Below are 20,566 nucleotides of genomic sequence, written 5' to 3'. Positions count from 1 at the left end.
TGTGAACTCTGCACATCGTACGTCATTCTTCACAGTGAAGCTCAAACATCCAAGTGAAGCAGCAAAAAGCAAAACACATTTTTGAGTGGAGGAGGACTTTAAATTAGCTTGAGAAGCCAGAAAAAAAAAAGTCCACATTATGAATTTGATGGTTTAATAATACGCAAAACAGTACTACTCCAGTCTCTTTGAGCACTGCAAAGACATCCATTCACACCTTTATCTCCAGGAAATGGGAGAACGATCACAATCTCACATCTGATCTCAGTAGTGATTCTGCACAGTGCAGTTGAAAGAGACCTTGAGGCCTAATATGCACAACACACTCACTGCCTTTAATCCAAATCAGGACTTTTCCACAAAGGCTGTTTTGTTGAGGCTGCAGTATTGCGTTGGTCACAGTGTAAGATGGGAGATAAAAGTCGAGGCACAATGCTGTATGAATGTCTCACTGCCAGCGAAGCAAAGCAAAATCTCCCTCCAACCATTTCTTCCATTAATTTGCTCAAATGGATGACTTTTGTTGCCGCAGAATTACTGCAGAATTCCACCCTAAACAAGAATTTTCATTTCATGTTTTCAAAATGAAAAGGAAGCTAATGTTGGAGTATAGGTATATTTTCATCATCATCACCGTTTCAAATCTTGCTTCTCTTGTCTCCAGCTCTCAGGTAAGTTAACTTCATGTTCACAAACTCTGATTAAAGTTTCGCCGAGATCAGAGGATCAGCAACAGGCTGCATTCAGTTTTAGGGTGGACTTTCCCTTTGATGGCACCAGTGCATTCCCCCACCATGACAAGATGTCATTATATTGTAAAATCTCCTGCAGAGTTTGGGCTGTCCTCCGTACAATTAGTCTTTCTTTAAACATCGACATCACTGTCATAGTCCACATGCCACGTATAGCGTCATTGGGTGGTCTGTAGCACGCTCATGCAGTCATTTATTGCACAGTATGAACAGATTCATGACACTTTTGCTTAAAAACCAGAAAATCAAGAAGACTTTGGTTTGCTGATGCAACTCACACACAGTAAAAACAGCATTTAGATGGCATCATTCAGTTTAAAGTGCTCAATTCCTAAAAAGTGAGTGTATCTTTCATCATTATATTATATACATTATGCATTTTAAGGCAGCCAGCAACTAATTTTGTACATTCATCTGTTGATTATTTCACCAATTACTTGATTTGTCCAGCTAACAGACCAGAATAGTCACATTTGAATAGCTGGAAACAGAGATTCGACAAACAAGATTTGACATGTATGCTTGATAATGGACTTAACTGGTTAATCAACTATGGACATTGTTTGATTGATAAATATCAATCCATTAAGACTAAATGTTTCAGCAATAATGTAGATATAGTCCCAATGTAGGCAACATATGCATGTATACACACAAGCAGGATTTCTTAAATATTGTTTATTGTTTATTTGGATCCTCATTTGTTGTTACCTTAGCAACAATTACTCTTCCTGGAGTCCAGAATAGAATAAAACATGTGTAATCAATATTTGCACTTACACTACATACAGTAAACAATATAGTTACATCATTGCCATTGCATCCAACAATAAAATTACATCAAGACTATACATGGGCCTATACAAAACATCAAAATAGAACAATTTAAATTTGGTTGACAAGTTAAACAAAACAATGGTAACAAATTCAGTTAATCTAAACAAACATATTGCAAAGAAATAAACTTTTTTAAACTATAAATTACTATAAATACTTTGTTTTATGTATTTTGCAGACCCATCTTTAAGAATAACATCCTTAGCTTCTTCTTAAAATGTATTTTTTTTTGTAGATTTTTACAATATAAAGCATGGCAAACTGTTCCAGTGAGATATGGCTTTATACAATACTGTTTTTTTCATAGGATTGGTTTAGTCTTTGGTTGGGGTAGCATGATTTAACCCCTCTTTAAACTGCCTTGTTTGATAACTATGTGTACTTCCAAAAAGTAATATTTTAGAATAGAGACAGTATGGCTGTTTCAAAACTATTGTATTCCTTAAATCTTCAGCTTTCAGCCATATCAGAGAGATCATCATGCATTTTATCTACACTTTCTCTTACTGAGTAGCTAGTTGTTTAAGTTTCTCTGGGTCTAGAATATGATAGTTTCAACCTTTTAGCTTTTCCCGCTCCATTTATTTGTTCATTTATTTAGCTTGATGAGAATATCTGTTGACTCTCATAACAAAGAATGTCATTAAATAACATCCAGAGCACCATGTCACATGCAATACAACCAGACACAACAAAGTAAGATGTGGAGCTATGTGTCTGACTCTGGAAGAGTTTCACAAAGTCTCAGAGGAAGACAGACCGTGTCTCATCCGGATGAGACTGATTATGTCGGGCTGTTTAATGCAGTATTTTAGAGTCTATTGAAACATGATTTGATTTCATGATTTCAGCTGAGAGTGCTGATTAGTTTCCCGTGTCTGATGAACTGAAGCTCCTATTTACAGTTTTATTTGAATCAGGTCAGGTAGATAGATAGATGGCGCCTCTCACACATGAAAGCTTTGTACTATATGTTACTTTTTGTATCACATGTTAAACATTATATTTTGATATACTATCTTTTGTTTTTTTCTTGTTTTTTCAAGCAGAACTGATATACACTCACCAGACACTTTATCAAGACCAGCTGTGCAATCTAATGCAATCCAATATGACAGCTCTGCCATAAATTCTACATTTATGAAGCTTATACATTTTCAGCTTTTGTTGACATTGTCAGAAAGGTGATAATTCTACCATATGTCTATTATTGAGGTCGTAGTGGGTGGTGGTGGTGTACTGGAATGCATTATGTTGAAAAGGTAAGTGTATATATACTATACATGATCACCTACCTCTGTGCAGAAATCTTGAACAATTGAGTAGTCTCATAGACCAGTGGTTCTCAAACTTTTTTCATGTCAAGGACCCCTAAACTGGCACAAATCAGATCATGGACCCCCATCTGATAAGATTTTTGCTTTTAGATGTTTAAATACAGAAAATGCATGAAACCCATGACCAAAATAATCATACATTCTGTCATTGTGTTACTTATTCCCCTTTTTGCTGGGGACACCCTGGAATCACCGGGTGTCCCTGATCCCCATTTTGAGAACCGCTGCCATAGACAATGATATAGCGTACTCCTCTCTGTTACAAAAGTCATTTATACTGGCATTTCATTGAATTAGCTGATGTTACATACAATCTTGTGATCCATTAGTATAATTTGAAATTAGTGTTTATGGACTGCATTTACTAATCATCCACGTTAAGCTCATCGTTTATGTCTTAGACCGTGCAAGCCTTTAATTTTCTGAGGAAACTTATGAAACTGTCCACATTTGTATTGTAAAAATGATAAAAATAAGGTGAGAGAAGGTGAAAGTAAAGAGTTATGTGTCTTAAATATGTATCTTCTAATCTGCAGATAATAAAAATGTCCAAAATAAAAATCTATGTGGAATGCGTGGTGTCTTGTAAATTCACGTGGGCTGGGAACCTTTAGGCATGTGATTAATTGTCTCATTCATATATTTCATAGTGACCCAGAATCTCTAGGATCCAGGGGTCTGGCCGACCTCCCCCCGCTGCCTCAGGCCAGGAGGGGCCCCAGCGTGGAGAGAGATCTTAGACTTTAGAGGCTGAGTGGAACCAGACTCAGGGTTTTGTTGGAAAGGAGCTGAAGTGGAGAGGGGGAATGAATAAAGAGTGGCAGGCCTTGCCCTTGGAGCCCCGCAACTGACGCACACAGATGGAAAGCATTAGACCTCCATTCCAACACAAAGATTGACGGATTATTAGATAGAGAGTGAGTCTGTGTGGAGCGAGTGGAGGCAGAGAGAGAGAGAGTGAAGGAGAGGGGTAGAGGGGGTGGGGATAGGGATTGAGAGAGGAGAGGAGGGACTATACTGTGCATCTGAATATTTTTAGAGATTGTATGTTTGAGCGAGGAGAATGTTTAATGTCTATGTTCAATGCTCTTCTTTATTTGAAGAGGATTATACTGAATCAAAGGGGGCCGAACAGAAGTAATTGTGTAGAAACTTGTTTATATACATTTTCAATTACCATGTACACAGCTAAGCTAACATCTGTGTCAAATTTAAAATGCACTCTTCATTTGAGGGATACTGAATGTTCCAGATACACTAAAAAACATATAAAAAGCTGTTATACATGTAGATTGAGGCTTTTTTTGCCACGCTAATGGCTCAAAGGATGTCAATGTTGGTCCAATTCTTTGGTTTATGACTAAATACCTGCATAACTAGTGACATAACTCTGTGTTTAGTGCTAATTAGCAAATGTTAACATACTAACATGCTCAACTAAGCTTAGCTCAAAGCCCATTTTTCTCTTAAGTAGCTTTGAAGATGGAACATTTTTATTGCACGCTGTCTGACAGTGACATATATATTCAGTATCAGGTTGTTCCAGCTTTTCATTAAAGCTATATGACAATTACACTGAGCGAAATATTAAAACCAGTGTTTTAATGGCTTAACATCTAATATTCTAGATGTCTTGTGCATCATTTTATCTCAGCAAGCTCTGTGCATTTGAATGATTATTAGCTGCACAGCATGAGTTAGCAATGACTGAGCCAGTGCCCGGTCATGAGGTTGAAGAGGTTAGGTACTGAGAAATATACTTTATCTTTGTTATACTTGCAGACAAAACTCATTTCAAAAGTGTTAAGGATAGGATTTCCTCTTGTATTCAGGGCTGAACTATCACATGAGATCCTCTCAATCGCAGGTACAGAATGTGCACTTTGTTAAAAATAAATATGCAGTGAAGTTTGTTTTTTAAGAAACATATATGCACAAATCCTTCTTTGTGTGCAGGCGCCATTTATACATGTGGTACTTGCTGTGGGCTACTTATGTCCGCAATTCCTGAACTATTTATACACTACTTCTGAGTACATAAATACACACTCTCACTTTAATATAAATGCATCATGTCTCAAGATATCTATCTCTTATCCTCCTGAGTCTGGAGTGCAGCATGTCACACACACTCAGTTTAACAGTCAGCGTGATCTCTCCAGTCATTTAAATCTCATTAAGCTGTACTTCAGTGTTTTTACCTTGTTAGAGGCCGGTTTTTATTTAGGCTTGACTAAACAAATTACGTTTTCTTCAAAACATTTAAAGCTTAAGGTCAAGTTGGTGCCATTGTACGCCAAGTGGGGATGATTATTATGATATATACTAGAATGAATAAAGAAATTAATAAATGAATAAACACCTGCGTGAAATGTGTTGCAGTGAAACCATACCAAGGCTCTATTTGGCTAACACAACATGGTTTTTCTGATGGATTACATGCTGTACAGTACATGTTATGATGAAGCTGGTAGTATACTCACAATGGAGAACTTTTGTGGGATAAAAAAAAATGTGGCAAATTTGTCAAAAAAGACACGGTGAACTTTTCTCTCGGTCAGATGAGGGCCTGGAGGACGGACAAAGCATTTAGCATTTGTGGCTGCCTGTTTGCAGTAGTATTGGCAGCATGGGGATGACCGTGTGGTTGGTTTGGCTTCCTGGTTCAGGAGCCAATAAACAGAGTAGGTAAGGACTTCAGGAAACAGCCTACACCTGAGCAGCTTTGGCCTCAGTGGCTTCAATTTCCAACCTCTTTCTTTTCTTCCTCTTCCAACAGACAGTTTTGGTTAAGGTTGTGTGTTTTGTTTGCACACATTACGGTCATCCACATGCTGCATTAATTACTGTCCTTCCTGACTTACATATTTTTCTATTTTAGCTGAAGTTCACAATGAATATGTCATGTGTAACTGTTTTTTGTCTGTGACTCCGGTCAGCTTGTGTCACTTTATGAACAGGCGTGATCTTCGCCGTCTGTAGTTTTTGGCAAACTTTCTTTGTTTTGAAGCATACTTCTCTCAACTTTAGCCAGCATTCACCTTTTCACTTGGCTAAAGTGTTATTCACTTTGAAGACGTTGTTGCTGATATAGTGGTACCCCTGATTGAGGAGGATAAGTCAGGGCCTCCACAATGATCAGAGGAATCACTGCAGAGACGATGCAGCTAATGAAATATAAATGATTGGACCAATATCAACTATAGCAATTAAAAAATTATGTTTTTTTTGTAGACAAGAAATTCTCACTGAGCTACTTGTTTTGCATTCTTTAATACTGCCAAGGCCACTACCTAACTTGATAAAGGATCATGTTTTAAGTTGAATGAAACCAATTTCATAGCATTTTACCACGCATTCTGCAAAAGACTGACCCCGCATGTGATTTAAAAGATAGTGATAGTGTAATTATAAGTCTAACCTCTTTAGCTGTGGTCTTTCAAATCTTTTTAAAAATCTTATCATCTTTGGCTCCTGTATGAGGATCTTACATGCTGTCTGACTTGTGGGATGCTGGATGATCTGCAGTCTAACAATAAATGAAATTAGTCAGGTCACTGGAGTAAAATCAACACATTAACTCTAAAAATACAAAGTTTCCAGTATCAGTAAATGTTTAATCTTGGTCAGTGTATTATAGCAGAACTCTTCACATAGTGCAATGTGTCATATCCAATCAAATTCTTGCACTAACCCTAAAGTTGCAAAAATATTTCTCAACTTTCACATTTTTGAGTCATCCAGCTGCTGACACAGTTTTTAATTACAATTTTTTGTGTGCAGTAAGCACATTATCTCATCCTATATTTGCAATTCCATCACCCTTTTTCATTGTCATGTAAAGCTGATGTGGCAAAGTGTTATCACAGCACCCTGGGTCTTTTTTGGGGGGGGAGGAGGGGGGGTTGGTGTCATGTGATCTCAAACCTGTGAGGCATGAATAGAGAGAAGGAATGTGGATCCATCTTTCACTCTATTGTTCTCCTCCTGTCTTTCCGACTCTGCGGCCATACGAGTATCTGTCTGACAATGAAGAGGACTGTTAATGTTTAAAACAGCTGAATGCTTTTCGACCTGAACAATGAGTTTCAGCTGTCAAAGACACAGCTAGCACAAGGCTGTACTTCAGCACTTCAACAGATAATGTTACTAACAGGAAATCAGGGGCTGAATATTTTGTGTGCAGCTTTGTGGGATTCATTTTTAACCATGCCTGACAGTCGTACCACCTGTATGGTCCAGACTGAAATATCTACTACTACTACTGGAAGGATTGCCATGACATTTTGGACAAACATTCATGATCACCAGAGGATGAATTCTGCTGACTTTAGTGATCTCCTGACTTTTCCAGAAGCGCCACCAGCATGATTACATTTTTGTTTTTGAGTGAAATGTCTTGATAAGTATTGGATTGACTGGTATGAAATCTGGCACACAAATTCATGTCTGCATCAGGATGAATTGTAATAACTTTGATGAGCCTCTGACTTTTTATCTAGCGCCACTGTCTGGTCAAATTTTTAGTTTGTCCAATACTTTGGTAAATGACCAAATTATTGCAAAACTAATGACATTCCCCTCAGCCTCAGCTGTACTTTGTGTTTAGTGCTAATTAGCAAATGTTAGCATGCTAACACGCCAAACAAAGATAGTGAGCATGGTAAACATTATATATCTGCTAAAAATCAGTATGACAGTGTCAGTGTGAGCATGTTAGCATGCTGACATTTAGCTCAAATGTGCCAGAGCGTGGCCGTAAACATGCAGCATGGCTTGACTCTTAGTCTTGTTAAAATTAAACTGTCAAGAAAATTTATGACTTGTACATATAAATATATTCAAAATCATGATGTGTTTTCTTGTTACAGCCACTGAGACTTCAAATCTACCTGAAAATGTTGTGCTGACATCTATTATTGTTTCTAATCTTTAAAATAGGGTTGTGTATCAAGATGAAATCAAAACAAGACAGTCCTCCCAAGAACAACGACACAAAATATCAGTTGCCCAAAAACTACATATAGTGAGAAAAAAACGTAACTATGATTGTCTCCTAACCTTAACCCTGTGGTTATCGTAGCCATGACAACAAAGGTCGCCTAACTTTATGAACGTAGTAATTTGGACCCACACCACATGTTTCTCTAACCCTAACAAAGTGATCATTTTAACGCAAACCATGATCTTTCCCTGAACCTAACCAAGTGGTTTTTAAGCCTAAACCTAACCAGAGCTTAAAGATCCCTCCAGACATGTTTTAGGACATATAAAAATCCTCTGCTTGGAATAATAAATTGTGTCTGACATGTTTTTCCACAAAAAAAATGTTCAGTTAACATGAAATAGCATATTCTCTATTTCAAAAGTTCAACTGTTGGACACAAGATGTCTCCTACTTCACTGAAAGGTCCATTCTTTGTGTTTGTGCACTGATGCTTCTAGTTTACACACCAAACTTGTGTAATTTGTATACTGGCCCTCGATTAGCTCCAGACTAGCTGTGATGTCAAAAACAATGCTCATAGGTACGCACCTTTAATTCAGATCTATAGTGAACACAGAAAACTTTTCACTTTCAGCAGATGAATGTGAAAAAAGCCTTCCAGAGTCAAACATCACTCTACACAGTGAAGCTCAAACATCCAACTGTAGGAACAAGAAGAAAAATATATTTTGGACCACAGAGTGACTTTAGACACATAGTGTTTTCACATCATAAAACATGATTGTTTTTTAACAGTGATTTGTAATGGTTTTGGAAAGCACAGATAAATGATATCATCCTTTTGATTACTGCCAATAGAGGTGCCAGATTAGGAAATGTTCCTTTGTGTCATTCTTGGAGTGCATGTGGTCAAGCGACATATTCTTTTAATTCAGAGGACTTGTTGCAACATCAAAATAGTTTCTCGAAACATCCTGGCGGGGACCATAAGTTAATACTTCAGGTCGCTATTTTGCAAATAAATCTTAAATGAACCAACAGATTGTAGTCACAAGAAAGAGATAAATTTAAATGTGTCTCTATAGAGAATAGTCCGCATGGAGCAGGCAGATGTGTATGTAGTCTACATGACCTATCCCAACTCTGTCAAGGCCCCTGGGGAAATTAAACCAAGCAGCGATAGTTCACTTGACAGCGTTCAAAGGCTTGACTTTACTTCCCCTCTTCAAGGTCAGCATGTGGCAGCACGGACAGCGGAGGTCAAGCGCCTGTCAGCCCCTCAACAAAAACAGCTCATGTTCCCCAACAATCAAGGGCTTGTTGGAGGTTTCCAGTGCCGCCATGACAGAGCGAGAGGACAGTGAAACTGTATCCGCCTCTTCCTCCTCCTCCATCTTTCTGATCCCCTTCCTGCCAGTCATTGTATCGTCAAAGCGGAAGCCTTCAATTGTCACTTAACTGATGCGAGTCCTCTATCTCCTCTATCTCTTGTCTTGTGGATGGAAAGTAACTAAAAAAATGTACTCAAGTACTTTACTCAAGTACAATTTTGAGGTACTTGTACCCCATTTTATCCTACTTTATACTTCCACTAAAATGTATTTAAAGACAGCAATATTTAGGTGCCACTTGCTTTTAAAATTAAGACTTTACATAAAAACATGGTGAGATTATAAAATATAATGTATTTAAACTTCCCAAGTTAAAAATAGCTCCGCATTAAGCTATGACAATAAAATGCTGCTTTCACTCACTGATGCATCATTATTATTTATTTTACTTTGATACTTTCAGTACGTATAGCTAATACATCTGCTTTGACTAAAGTAAAATATAAATGAAGGTCTTTTAATTGTATTTTAATAGTATTTTACACAACTGTATGGTGCTTTTAGTGCAGTAAAGGATCTGAATACTTCTTTCATCACTCTGGCTTGCACAATGAAATGAGGGTTAATGCATTTTGCCTCATGGATTTGTCTTTTTAAGTCTACATTAACCACAAAAAAGGATGGAGGACGAGTTAAAAAGTATTTTTACACTTGAAGACAGTTGAAATGTGGAAAATGGAGGATATCTGCTCATATTTAATGGACATTTAATGTAAGTGAAATGTGAAAATAGAAGAACAAGTGGCTGAAAGCTGAAAGTATCATCACAATAACAGGAGTTGGATTCTCATCTCTCAGTTGATAATACACCTTCCAATTAGGGCTTCAAAAATAACAGTTTTATCATTAAAAAATTAACATTTCCCAGAGCACAAGCTGTTCAAATGTCTTATTTTGTTTGGCCAACTGTTCTAAACCCAAAGATATTTCATTTATAAGCTTCTTATTGTCACATTTGAGAAACTGGAACCAGCAAATGTTTGCCATTTTTCGTAACACTTTATTTCACGGGTCTGTAATTTCTGAACAACTTCCTAATAATTTATAAGTTTCCTGGGGGAAAAACCTGTGTAGTTTGGCACTCAGTACATGTTAATCAGAGACAGTGTTGGTACACTAATTCCAAGTAATTGCTACCATAACCTACAGAGTCCTTGAGTCAGTGCACAGTGAGCCGGTGTGTCTACAGTTCAATTCATACAATTCAGCATTCTGTATATGGAGAATGTTTTCAGTATCAAATCAATGCAAATAAAAATTACAGACCCATAAAATGAAGTATTTTGATTTAAAAGATTGTCTAAACTGACTAATAGATTATTGTTTCTACTTCCAATCACACATCTCTGCTACAATCTATATTGCATACGTTTTGTGAAATAACCATGACAAAGCTTTAACACATATTGATATTGACTTTAATATTCATGCTGGAAGCCTCTGAACATTTCTTTCCCTCCACCCTCCTCCTGATCCTCCCAGTGAGCTCAGATGAAACCAGATCTCACAACTGGAAGCAATCAGGTTGAGTCCCTCTCTGCATTGCACCACTCTCCTCTGATTCACTGTTTACATGTTGCCCCATGGTAAAGCTGATACACAACCAACCCCCTACCTCCCCTTGCTGATCCCCTCTGCTTTATGCTGTACTTTAAAGCCACACATAATCCCTCTCAGCCATTCGATGCACTTTACCTGTATCCCTCCCCTCCCTCCCTTTATTCATCCATCTCTCTCTCTCTTAAAGCCAAATGTACGTTCATTCTCTTCTTCAGCCTCTTCTTTACTTTCAAAGCCCATTACAGCCCATTACACCCTGAACTCAAGAGGCTAAATGGGGCTCCTTTACCAGAGAGCGCCCTCGGGGCTCGTCTGTCATTGGTGGAGAGGGAGTGGTCGTCCTCAGTTACACGGTCTGGTCGCAGGAAGTAGTCCCTCTGGCTTTGACACACTCATCCCCACTACACCCATCTTTCAGACTGCGAGACTGGTCTGTTTATGTCCATTTAGTCTGCTTTTTGCCACTTCAGGAAACAGAAAACATTGATGAATCACTAACACATCACGCATGAGTAGAAACGAATGACTTTACAACATTTTTTTTTTAACAAGGTGTTGATTTGTAGTCTGAAGCTTGGCTCTACTGAATCATGATTACCATCTTACTCACACCACGTCACTGCTACGAAGCAACAACTTCACCCTTTCGTTCTTACTTTTTTGGTATTTATATCCTTCCCAGAACTGATTTGCAAGTCAAAAGATGCCGTATTTGAGCACAGATGTTCATTCCTGACTGCAGGACCACATGTTTGTGATGAAATAGTCATCAGTAAACGTTGATTCTCTGGGTTTTCCTGGAATTTCAGCGAATGGCAAAAGAGGGATTTGAGATATGGCTGAAAGCTCCAGAAAAAGCTAGTAAGTGAGCATTTAGTTTTGTTCATATTTTTGGAAAAATTTGGCTGATTTTGGTAAAATGTATTTGATTCATGACACTGTTGCTTTAACCATTTAAATGACTTTGTCAGTGTGAAACAGGTACTAACTAAACATTGAAATCATAGACTGTATAAAGATATTTATATACAGTCTACGATTGAAATATAATCCAGGGCTGACCAAAATATGCGATTAATCAATTAGTGAATCGCTCTGAAACATTTTAGGTATTATCAATTAAGAGTTTAACAGCAATCGACAACTATTTTGATAATTGATTAATCGTTTACATCATAGATAAAGAAAAACACCAACATTTGCTGGATCTATTTGAGAAAAATGAGAATTTGCTGCTTTTGTCTGTTTTATATAACTAGTAATTTAATATTTTTGGTCTGTTGTGCAGACAAAACAAGCAATTTGAAGACATTACCCTGCACTGTGGGAAATTGGTATTTTCCACTTTTTTCTTTTTGCATTTCATAGACTAGATAGTTAAACATAATTGATAAAATAGTCAATAAAAATCGTATTTGCAACTCCAATATAGTCATAGAAATGCTGTTAAAATAAAAGTTTTATGTAACCAAATTGTCTAAAAAACATCCTAATTTTAGACTAGTAGATTCCTAAATGTGTTTTGATCTGCAAATTTCCAAAACCATGCATACCGGGAGTATTTTTCCTAAAACCTTCCATGTGTTTATCTTACAAAACCCTTCAGCCAAGACAAAGAGGCAGCAGCAGACACAGACACACACAGTCTCAGACCTGGATGTGAATGTCTACATTACCTTCATGTATGTCAGTGACTCAGAGTTTGACAGGGTCCTGACTTCTTGTGTTGTATTACTTGCTCTAGCAGAGTCTATCCGCTACAGATGCCTCGTATTTTCCTCCTCCTCCTCTCTTACTCTTTCTGGCTGCACTTGCAAGCATAGCAAATGATTTTAGTTCTCGCCTTGGGAGAAATTATATCCAATAGTTTCAGAGTGTTGCGCCTCTGATGAAGAAGTCATGGCAGTTTAGTCGGCTACTGCTGCTTGCAGACTACGTTCACAATACAAACTGTTTCAGAATGGCAGCAGAAAATGTTTTGAAGTTTGTATCTCGACTAATAGCTCTGTCCTTTTTCTGTTTTTCCGCTGTGACTGCACGCACAGATTCACACTTAAAAGGAGGATGAGCAGGAATAAACAGCCTGAAGACAGATATGTTCTGCTCAGAGTTTCTTGTTTTTAAAGGATGTTGATTCATAAAAACAACATATTTAGTCCTTACAAAACCTCTAGTGAAGCACAACCAATGTAGATAGTTTTGGTTCTCTTTGTCCAGAGTTTGAAGTCTTTGTCTCTGAAATTTCTGCTTCAAGAAATTCTGATTGTGGCGCTTACAGCACAGAAAAAAATATTGTGAAAATAAAAATCAACATCATTTCTTACTAGAAACAGTGTCCCCAAGTCTAGATAACAGTAGTTCTACTGGTAAATTTAAACAAAACTAACAGCATTTGCTAGATACTACTAGTAGTTATGTTTTTTTTATAATTAGGGTAAACTGTCCCTTTAAGGGATCAGGGTAAGGGTTTAGGTTTCTTTCCTGTGTCTATACATACACGCCTACCTGCCGATTGCATGACCATCAAATAATTTCAATATACTGTAAATTCAGCATTACATCTTCTCTTGGCATGTATAATCATAGTTACTCACAGGTTTATTTAAAGCCGTTTTGGCTCAATGTGCAAAATGTGAGTTAGAGCAGGAAATGAAAGAAAACAGACACTTACACATGCAAGTGGCACAGAGGAAGACTGCACTAGAGTCATTTTCCATCACTGGCCAAATTCTAGCTGGACTAATATTATTTCCAGCTGTTTTTGCAGCTGATACCAACATTAATCAAACAGCTAAAGGGCACCACCAGCTGTTCAGCAATGGTTACTGCACGAGACAGACAAATTCGAGAAAGTCCATGGAAATGATGCTTTGCTGGCACCCAGTGGATTCACATTGTTTTTACAATTCTGATCAACAAACCCTTTATCTTACAAATAAATGATCATATCATTACTGCAAGGTTAACCAAACAACATCATTTAATAAATGATTTTGCAATACAAAACATCTGTGCAAAAATGTTCAGACAAAATACAAAGACAAGGCCTCTCTTGGTCAATATGTAAACCTTTTGTAATGGGCTATGGAAATTTACTTGTATGGTGTTAAAAAAGGATCTAGAATAAAATAAAACAAAAAGGCACAATAATGTTTTTTTTTTGCCAAATACAAAAATACCTAGACTTGATTAAGATTCACAGTCTTGTGTATAAGTGGTTTTTGCACTGCTATATTTTAGTACACATAAATCCTTTACATGTTGGAGGTCATGTGTACAAACTCAGATGCCTAGGTAGCTCAATCTTCAGAAGAAGCTTCAGAAGAAAAAAAAAAAGATAAAGTACAGAAATAATCGACGGCAATGACATAACAACTCAATGGGCAAAATTAACTTTAAATGGTTCAAATCACCTTGGACTGGATTGTCGAGGAATAAAACATGTCTAAATTTGGAAACAAGAGCTGACTTGGAGCTGCTACTATTTCCTTGTGAGGTTACCAACATGGACTGAACAGTCTCAAAACATATAAATTACTTCAGCAAATATGTCAGGTTTTAAGGGTAGATGAAGTAGTTATTGAACAGATTACAGTCATGTTTATCTACATTCCTCAAATGTCTACTGGAAACCTTTCCCATTAAACAATTAACACACATTACCATGTAGGCTGTGAGCCATCTTTACTGTGCTTTATGCTCTACACAGCCACAGTGAAATGCTATCAGGGTACCTGTAGTATGTGTTGCGTTGAATGTGTGCTTTGTTAGCAGATACAGCTGACTGAGAGCATGATAGTCTGTACAAAACACTGAAGTGCAACACATACAGTGAGGAACATTACACCAATGATTGTCTACTTCACAGGTACTGGGGGAGAGTTCAGAGTTTTAACAAAACTAAGGTCACAAATGGTTTCCTAGTTACTGCAGTTGTGATTTTTTATCAATAAGAAAAGAAATAGAAAAGTTTCACATTCACTTGTGCTTCTAATCAACTATCAGCAGAAAGTAAAAGATGGCTGAGGCATCATGTGTGTGATTACAGGACTGAGAATGAATCATTTACACACATACGGTTACCTGCTGCTGGACATTGGACATGATGAAATATAAATACACTTTTAATGAGAGAGACTCACAAAAAAAAAACGTCTTTCTTTTCTTATAAAACCTGCACCTGCCCTCGTTGGGATTACCTACATGTTAGTACAGCTGCAGTAAGGCATAAGAAGTGTCTGATTGTATCTTTTGAGTAAACCTGTGTGTCTTCTCTGCATGATGGAAGTCCAGCGTGTACAGAAACTAATATCACACAGGGCCAGATGTTAAAAAAAAAAAAACAGCTCCACTTACTGATACAGAAGCAAATAAAGCAACATACCATACATATAAATCTCTCTGCACACAGTGATTCAATTTCTCTCCAGCTTTCTACATGAATCCTGTTAAGGTGAAACATTCTTCTCCTCAGGCAAGTTTAACATGACATCCATAGCATTTACCTTGTTCATGTACTGGCTGAGCCCTTAAAAAAATACCCATGCATACAACTTGATAAAAAAAAAAAAAAACTCGTAAAGGTAGTGCTGTTTACTATGAGCCTTCTCTGTTTTGTGTACTTACATGTCTTAAATGCTCTATTTTGTACAATTCGATGCAGAAACAAGGAGAGGAAAGGACAAAGACACATGAATGCAAGCTCTGAAATCTATAAGTTCCTTCAAAATTCAAAACACTGAAAACACTCTCCTGTAAAAAAATTATGTCGAAACGTCATATCCGATCTACGTTAAAATAAAAAATAATGTTCTTTTGTGAGAGTTGAAATTTCAGCTTACATCACTGACAGTAAAATTGATGTGTTGAATGAAGTGTTTGCCCTGAGACCGATCCAGTTTAACTGTGGAGGATATGAGCGCTGTGTGCTTTCATTTGTACATCTGTAGGTGGTCTGCTGCAGCCGGCTTTGAAGTCAGATGCTGTATCCGCTTGGAGGGGCAGAAGTGAGAGTAAGAGAGAGAGAGAGAGGCATGATGGGTCTTGGTGTATGAGAGCCAGGAAGGAAGGGAGGATAAAAAGTCTGATATAGAGTTTAATATCCAATCATAAGAACTCCCAGCTTCTCTGTTTCTCCGCTGAGGTTTGAGCAAGATGAATGTCACAGATGAGTCATTGAGGCTGCGCAAAAAAAACATTCAGGTGTCATGTCATGTCCGAAGAAATTTTGTGTGAAAACTTAAAAGCACTTGTAGCAAATCTGTTTTAGCTTCAATTCCAACTGCTTCTATGGGGGAACTGTCACATAGCTGTTGGCTGTTGGCTTCAGGGTCCAAAGAGCAGGGTATGTCACCTCTACACCTTGCATGAAGCCTTGCAAACTGTTGTTTTTGAGTAGTTCGATGTTGGTCACGGGTTTGTTCAATCTGCTGTTCCCGTTCTTTATAAATGTAGTTTTTTACTGTACGAGCAAATGTACAGCACATTTTTGTCCACCAACAAGCAAATCACACCAACGCTGAAAGGCACCTCATGATATGAATGTTACCGTCTCCTTAGGATTCTGCACGAAACAGCCCACAGACCGGGTTGTTGACACAGGGAACTTTTTGCTGAGTTGCCTGTCAGTCAGAGGACACAAGATGGACTTTTTCATCTTAAAAGTTTTTTTTTTCCTTAATAAAATGTTCTCTTGAATATATATCTTTGTATTTCATTCATTCATTCAGGACTTATGTACCGTATTTACAGAGAGGTTAAAATAATAACACAACATTTTCAAACCATGATAGTAAGTACACTTGCTTTAAACAATAAGGCATTACAAAGCTGTGTGTATACTTGTGTAGCTGCGGCAGTGTTTCTCACAAGCCTGTTTGTTGAGTCTCCATATGACCAGAGTATAATTCTTAGACCGGTCCCTTAGTGAGAGGCTAAACTTCTCAAATGTGGGTCCCGAGCTGAAAAAGTGTGAGTATCCCTCTATTTATCTACAGATCTGCGGTGATGACTGAGTCGTTGTACATCAGTACGTCGGAATCAGCAGCAAGCAGCGCTGATGTTTGTGACACGTGGTCCAGCTGCTTCTGAGATAGTTGTCCGTACATCTGAGCCGGCCCTCCGCCGCTCCCCGGCATGATGCAGTGAGACAGCAGCGGCGTGTTGGCGTCATGGTTGGAGCCCGTGGTGGAGGGAACGCCGCTGACGTGACCCGTGCTGGTGGAGCCGCTGGCGCTGCTGGGTGAGCGGCTTTTAGGAGGGGGCAGGTGGTGCTGGATTACTCTGGTGGGTGGGGCCGGGGGAGCGAAGTGGGCAGGAAAAGCAGCGTATCCTGGCGGGATGGGGTAGCCGTTGACGGGGATAAAGCGCGGGTGGGTTTGGGGCACAGTCATGGGTGCCCAGGCTGGCATCTGAGCCATCTGGCCTGATGAGGGAATAGCCTGGGCCGGGTAGAGGTACCCTGCAGCGGTGGCGGCAGCGTAACGGGGGTTGCTCAGGTTGCTGACGGGGCTGGCGCTGAGGGAGGTGGTCTGGGTGGTGGCGTTGCCTCCACCGCCGGAGGGCGTGCTGGAGCTGGCGTGAGATGACAGCCCCTCCCAGGCTCGCAGGCGGCCGTGGATGTCCTTGAATCGTGGTCGCCGTCCAGGTCCTTCCTGCCAGCACTCAGTCATCAAACCATAAAACCTGAGTGACAACAAAGTTAGTTTGTTATCATTTATGTTTATTTGTGTCACAATTATTTTTGAAGCCGTAATACTTTTCACAGTTTAAGTAACACTACTGACTCCAAATCAGTATTTGCTTGGATGTGGTGAATGAATACTTAGTTAATTATGTAATATATAATGCTGGAACAATCATTTTGTTCATCGATCGGTTGATTCAATAAGTCACCTGACGATCATTTTGATAATTTAATAATATTAAGCTATTTATCAAGCAAAAATGCCAAATATTCTTTGTTTAAAGCTTCTTAAATGTGAAGCTGCTTTTCCTTGTTTTCTATTTTGTAAACAACTAGACATTTAAAAAAAGAAAACTGTACTGTGAACTGTGATCATGATTCAGTCTTGATTAAAAATGTCCAAAACTAAAACAAAAGGGAGAGACTGAAGTAAAATCAGAGGATCATCAGAGGAACAAGTCTTTAACAGACATTAAAAAAGCTGTTAGTGACTGAGAGTAGGTATGACATCTGAACAGCAGATTGATTCATATGTTTTCATTTGCACATCTGTTTTCTGCATGAAGGTTCCTCTGGAAATCTGCTAGCTAACATGAGGTTTGGTTTTTTTTTTCCTTTTTTTGCATTAAGATGAAGAATAAAGTCTTCAGTGGTGATAAACAAAATACATACTTATGTGCTTTGAAACACAAGGTGAAGATAAATAGAAATGACATCATTTATTAGATGTATTACAATCCCACACTTTATGTCACACCTGCAACATTGACCTAAACATACCTCGGTGGACAGTCCTCAGGGCAAGGCAGCAGCTGCCTCTTTCTCACCATCTCCATCACTTCCTGGTTGGAGAAGCCGTAATATGGCTGCAGGCCGTAGCTGAAGATCTCCCACAGCACCACTCCGAACGACCAGATGTCTGAGTCTGTGGTGAACTTTCCATAGGCGATGGCCTCAGGGGGCATCCAGCGGATGGGCAGCAGGGTTTTAGGCTGGAGGCAGTAGTAGTCTGAGGAGTAGATCTCTCTGGAGAGGCCCAGGTCAGAGATTTTGACGTGCAGCTGTTCGCCTACCAGAATGTTCCGTGCTGCAAGGTCCTTATGGATGTAGAAGTGACTGGCCAAGTACTCCATCCCGGCAGCCACCTGGGTTACATTAGTTAGAAAAAGTCATTTAAGGATTAATTTGACGTGACAGCAAGCAGTGAAAGGAGCAGTAGGAGGAGAGATGACTTAACCACATTTAGATCTTGAGATGACGCAACTATGTGCTGTTTTTGACTGAGCAAGCAGAGAAACCTCCATTCATCAGCATTTCGAAACGCTTAATACAAATACATGTAATTTATGACAATCTCAGTGACTTAAGTTTAAACGGGCGAGAAATTGGCAGCATGGGAGCCTCCTGGATAATTTAACAATACTATAAGTTTATATTTCATCAGTGGTTGTAAATATTTCTGAGAGGTCCTGTTTTTCCATCAGTTTGGTTTGAGCAATAGCTCTAAATATTAAGGTAGTCATTAATCAGCGCTGTAGCAGAATAGAGGCAAAAAATGCTCTGTTTTTGCAATCGGGAATCACATAGTTGCTCAATTAATCTAACAACTGTCATCTGTTTCGCCACATTTCTACAGTTTCAACTTCAGCTTAACCTTGCTGATAGCAGCACACACACAACACAGTTTTAAGTTCAACCAGGAGAGTTTTATGCCCATTCACACTCTCAAGACACTGGGCTAAAATCTAAATTAAGAAGCACTGATCTACCTGAATAGTAAGAAAATGTAATTTGATGTTTAAAGGCTATACTGCTTTCTGATCCCACCTGTATGGACATGTGCAGGAAGTCGCCGTGATCCAGGCTGGATTTAACTGTACCATCCTCGTCACTGCTGCAGCCGACGTCAGAGTGTGGTGAACGCATGATGAGGAACTCGTGGAGGTCGCCTTGAGGAAGAAACTCAAACAGCATACAGACCGGCTGCTCCTGGGTTACCACACCCAGAAGGCACACCACGTTGGGGTGTTGTAGCTCTGTCAGCACTGCGGCCTCCTGTATTGGGAACCAAAACGTACTGGTGAATTTCAAGCGAAAAGAAAGGCAGTTGCTTTGTTTGAATAAGAAATTTGGGGAAAATAGTTTCTTTAGATTGATACTTGTGATATTATAATGGCTCTAATGGTTCACTCTGAGCTCACTCCACTTTTTACTGCTGCTTTTCAAACCTACCAGGGGTGAGTTTTTCATTATCAAAAAGACACATTTTGGGGGGGGGAGCATCACTTTAAAGGCTGGCAGTTCAGATCTAACCTCATTCTCTGCAAATGCAAAGTGATTATTATATTTTAATCCTTCCAAATTTATCTGGACAGCCTGCCAATAGTTACAGTTTATTTTTGGAGCTATTTCAAGTGAACATCCATGAATTCATCTGCTGTTCTGTGATTTTTTAGCTGTATACACTCTCCCAACGCCTACCACATTTACCTCCTGTGGAAATATAACAAGTCATGCTTCAAGTCTTGTGGGAAGAGAGATCTTTCCGCTGGGAAAGAAGCGCTTTGCAGTTTATAACAGCATTTAGCGTATTTTAGTACCACATTTCATGTTACCAATCCATGCAAAATTGCCAGTTGGAAGCATGTATTTTAAAATTACTAGCTGTTAAGCCTTACAGCTGTGTTAGGTTGTTATTTTCTTCTTTTTGAGATAAGACTTGTTGCCTATTATTCCCCATGTCGAGTGAATCATCTACCAGCTCACCAAATGGATATCTTTACAAGACTTTGAGTATTTCTTGAAATTAAACGAAACTGGAGGACGTAAACTTGGGTGGAGATCCATTCTGTACCTGCTGGAAGTCACCCCACTGCTGCGTGCTGGAGATATCCTTCAGGGTCTTTATGGCCACAAGCTGTGCCTGGTCCATGCCTGGCAGGTACAAGTGACCCTTGTAGATCTTCCCTAAGGTGCACTCTCCGAGCTCCTCCATGAAACGCACAGCCGACAGGGGAAGCTCTTTAGCCTTACTCTGCAGAGAGAAAAAGAGAAGG

General features: G+C 38.9%; 1 protein-coding gene across 2 annotated transcripts in view; it reads right to left on the bottom strand.

Moving 5' to 3' along the window:
• Window positions 1-13,787: 13,787 nt before the first annotated feature.
• Window positions 13,788-20,566, bottom strand: part of ror1 (receptor tyrosine kinase-like orphan receptor 1) — a 136,665-nt gene continuing 129,886 nt past the window's right edge. For both annotated transcript variants that reach the window (XM_044362015.1, XM_044362016.1), the window contains 4 exons: window positions 20,365-20,544; window positions 19,338-19,565; window positions 18,291-18,655; window positions 13,788-17,509 (listed from right to left, as the gene is read on the bottom strand). In XM_044362015.1, the coding sequence (XP_044217950.1) occupies window positions 16,816-17,509; window positions 18,291-18,655; window positions 19,338-19,565; window positions 20,365-20,544 (1,467 nt within the window). In that variant the 3' untranslated portion in view covers window positions 13,788-16,815. The remainder of the gene's footprint in view (window positions 17,510-18,290; window positions 18,656-19,337; window positions 19,566-20,364; window positions 20,545-20,566) is intronic.

This window comes from Thunnus albacares, chromosome 9 (genome assembly GCF_914725855.1).
Source record: "Thunnus albacares chromosome 9, fThuAlb1.1, whole genome shotgun sequence".
Classification (NCBI taxonomy): Eukaryota; Metazoa; Chordata; class Actinopteri; order Scombriformes; family Scombridae; genus Thunnus; species Thunnus albacares.
The sequence above is the reverse complement of the archived record's forward strand: the minus strand, read 5'-3'. Positions and strand labels throughout refer to the sequence as shown.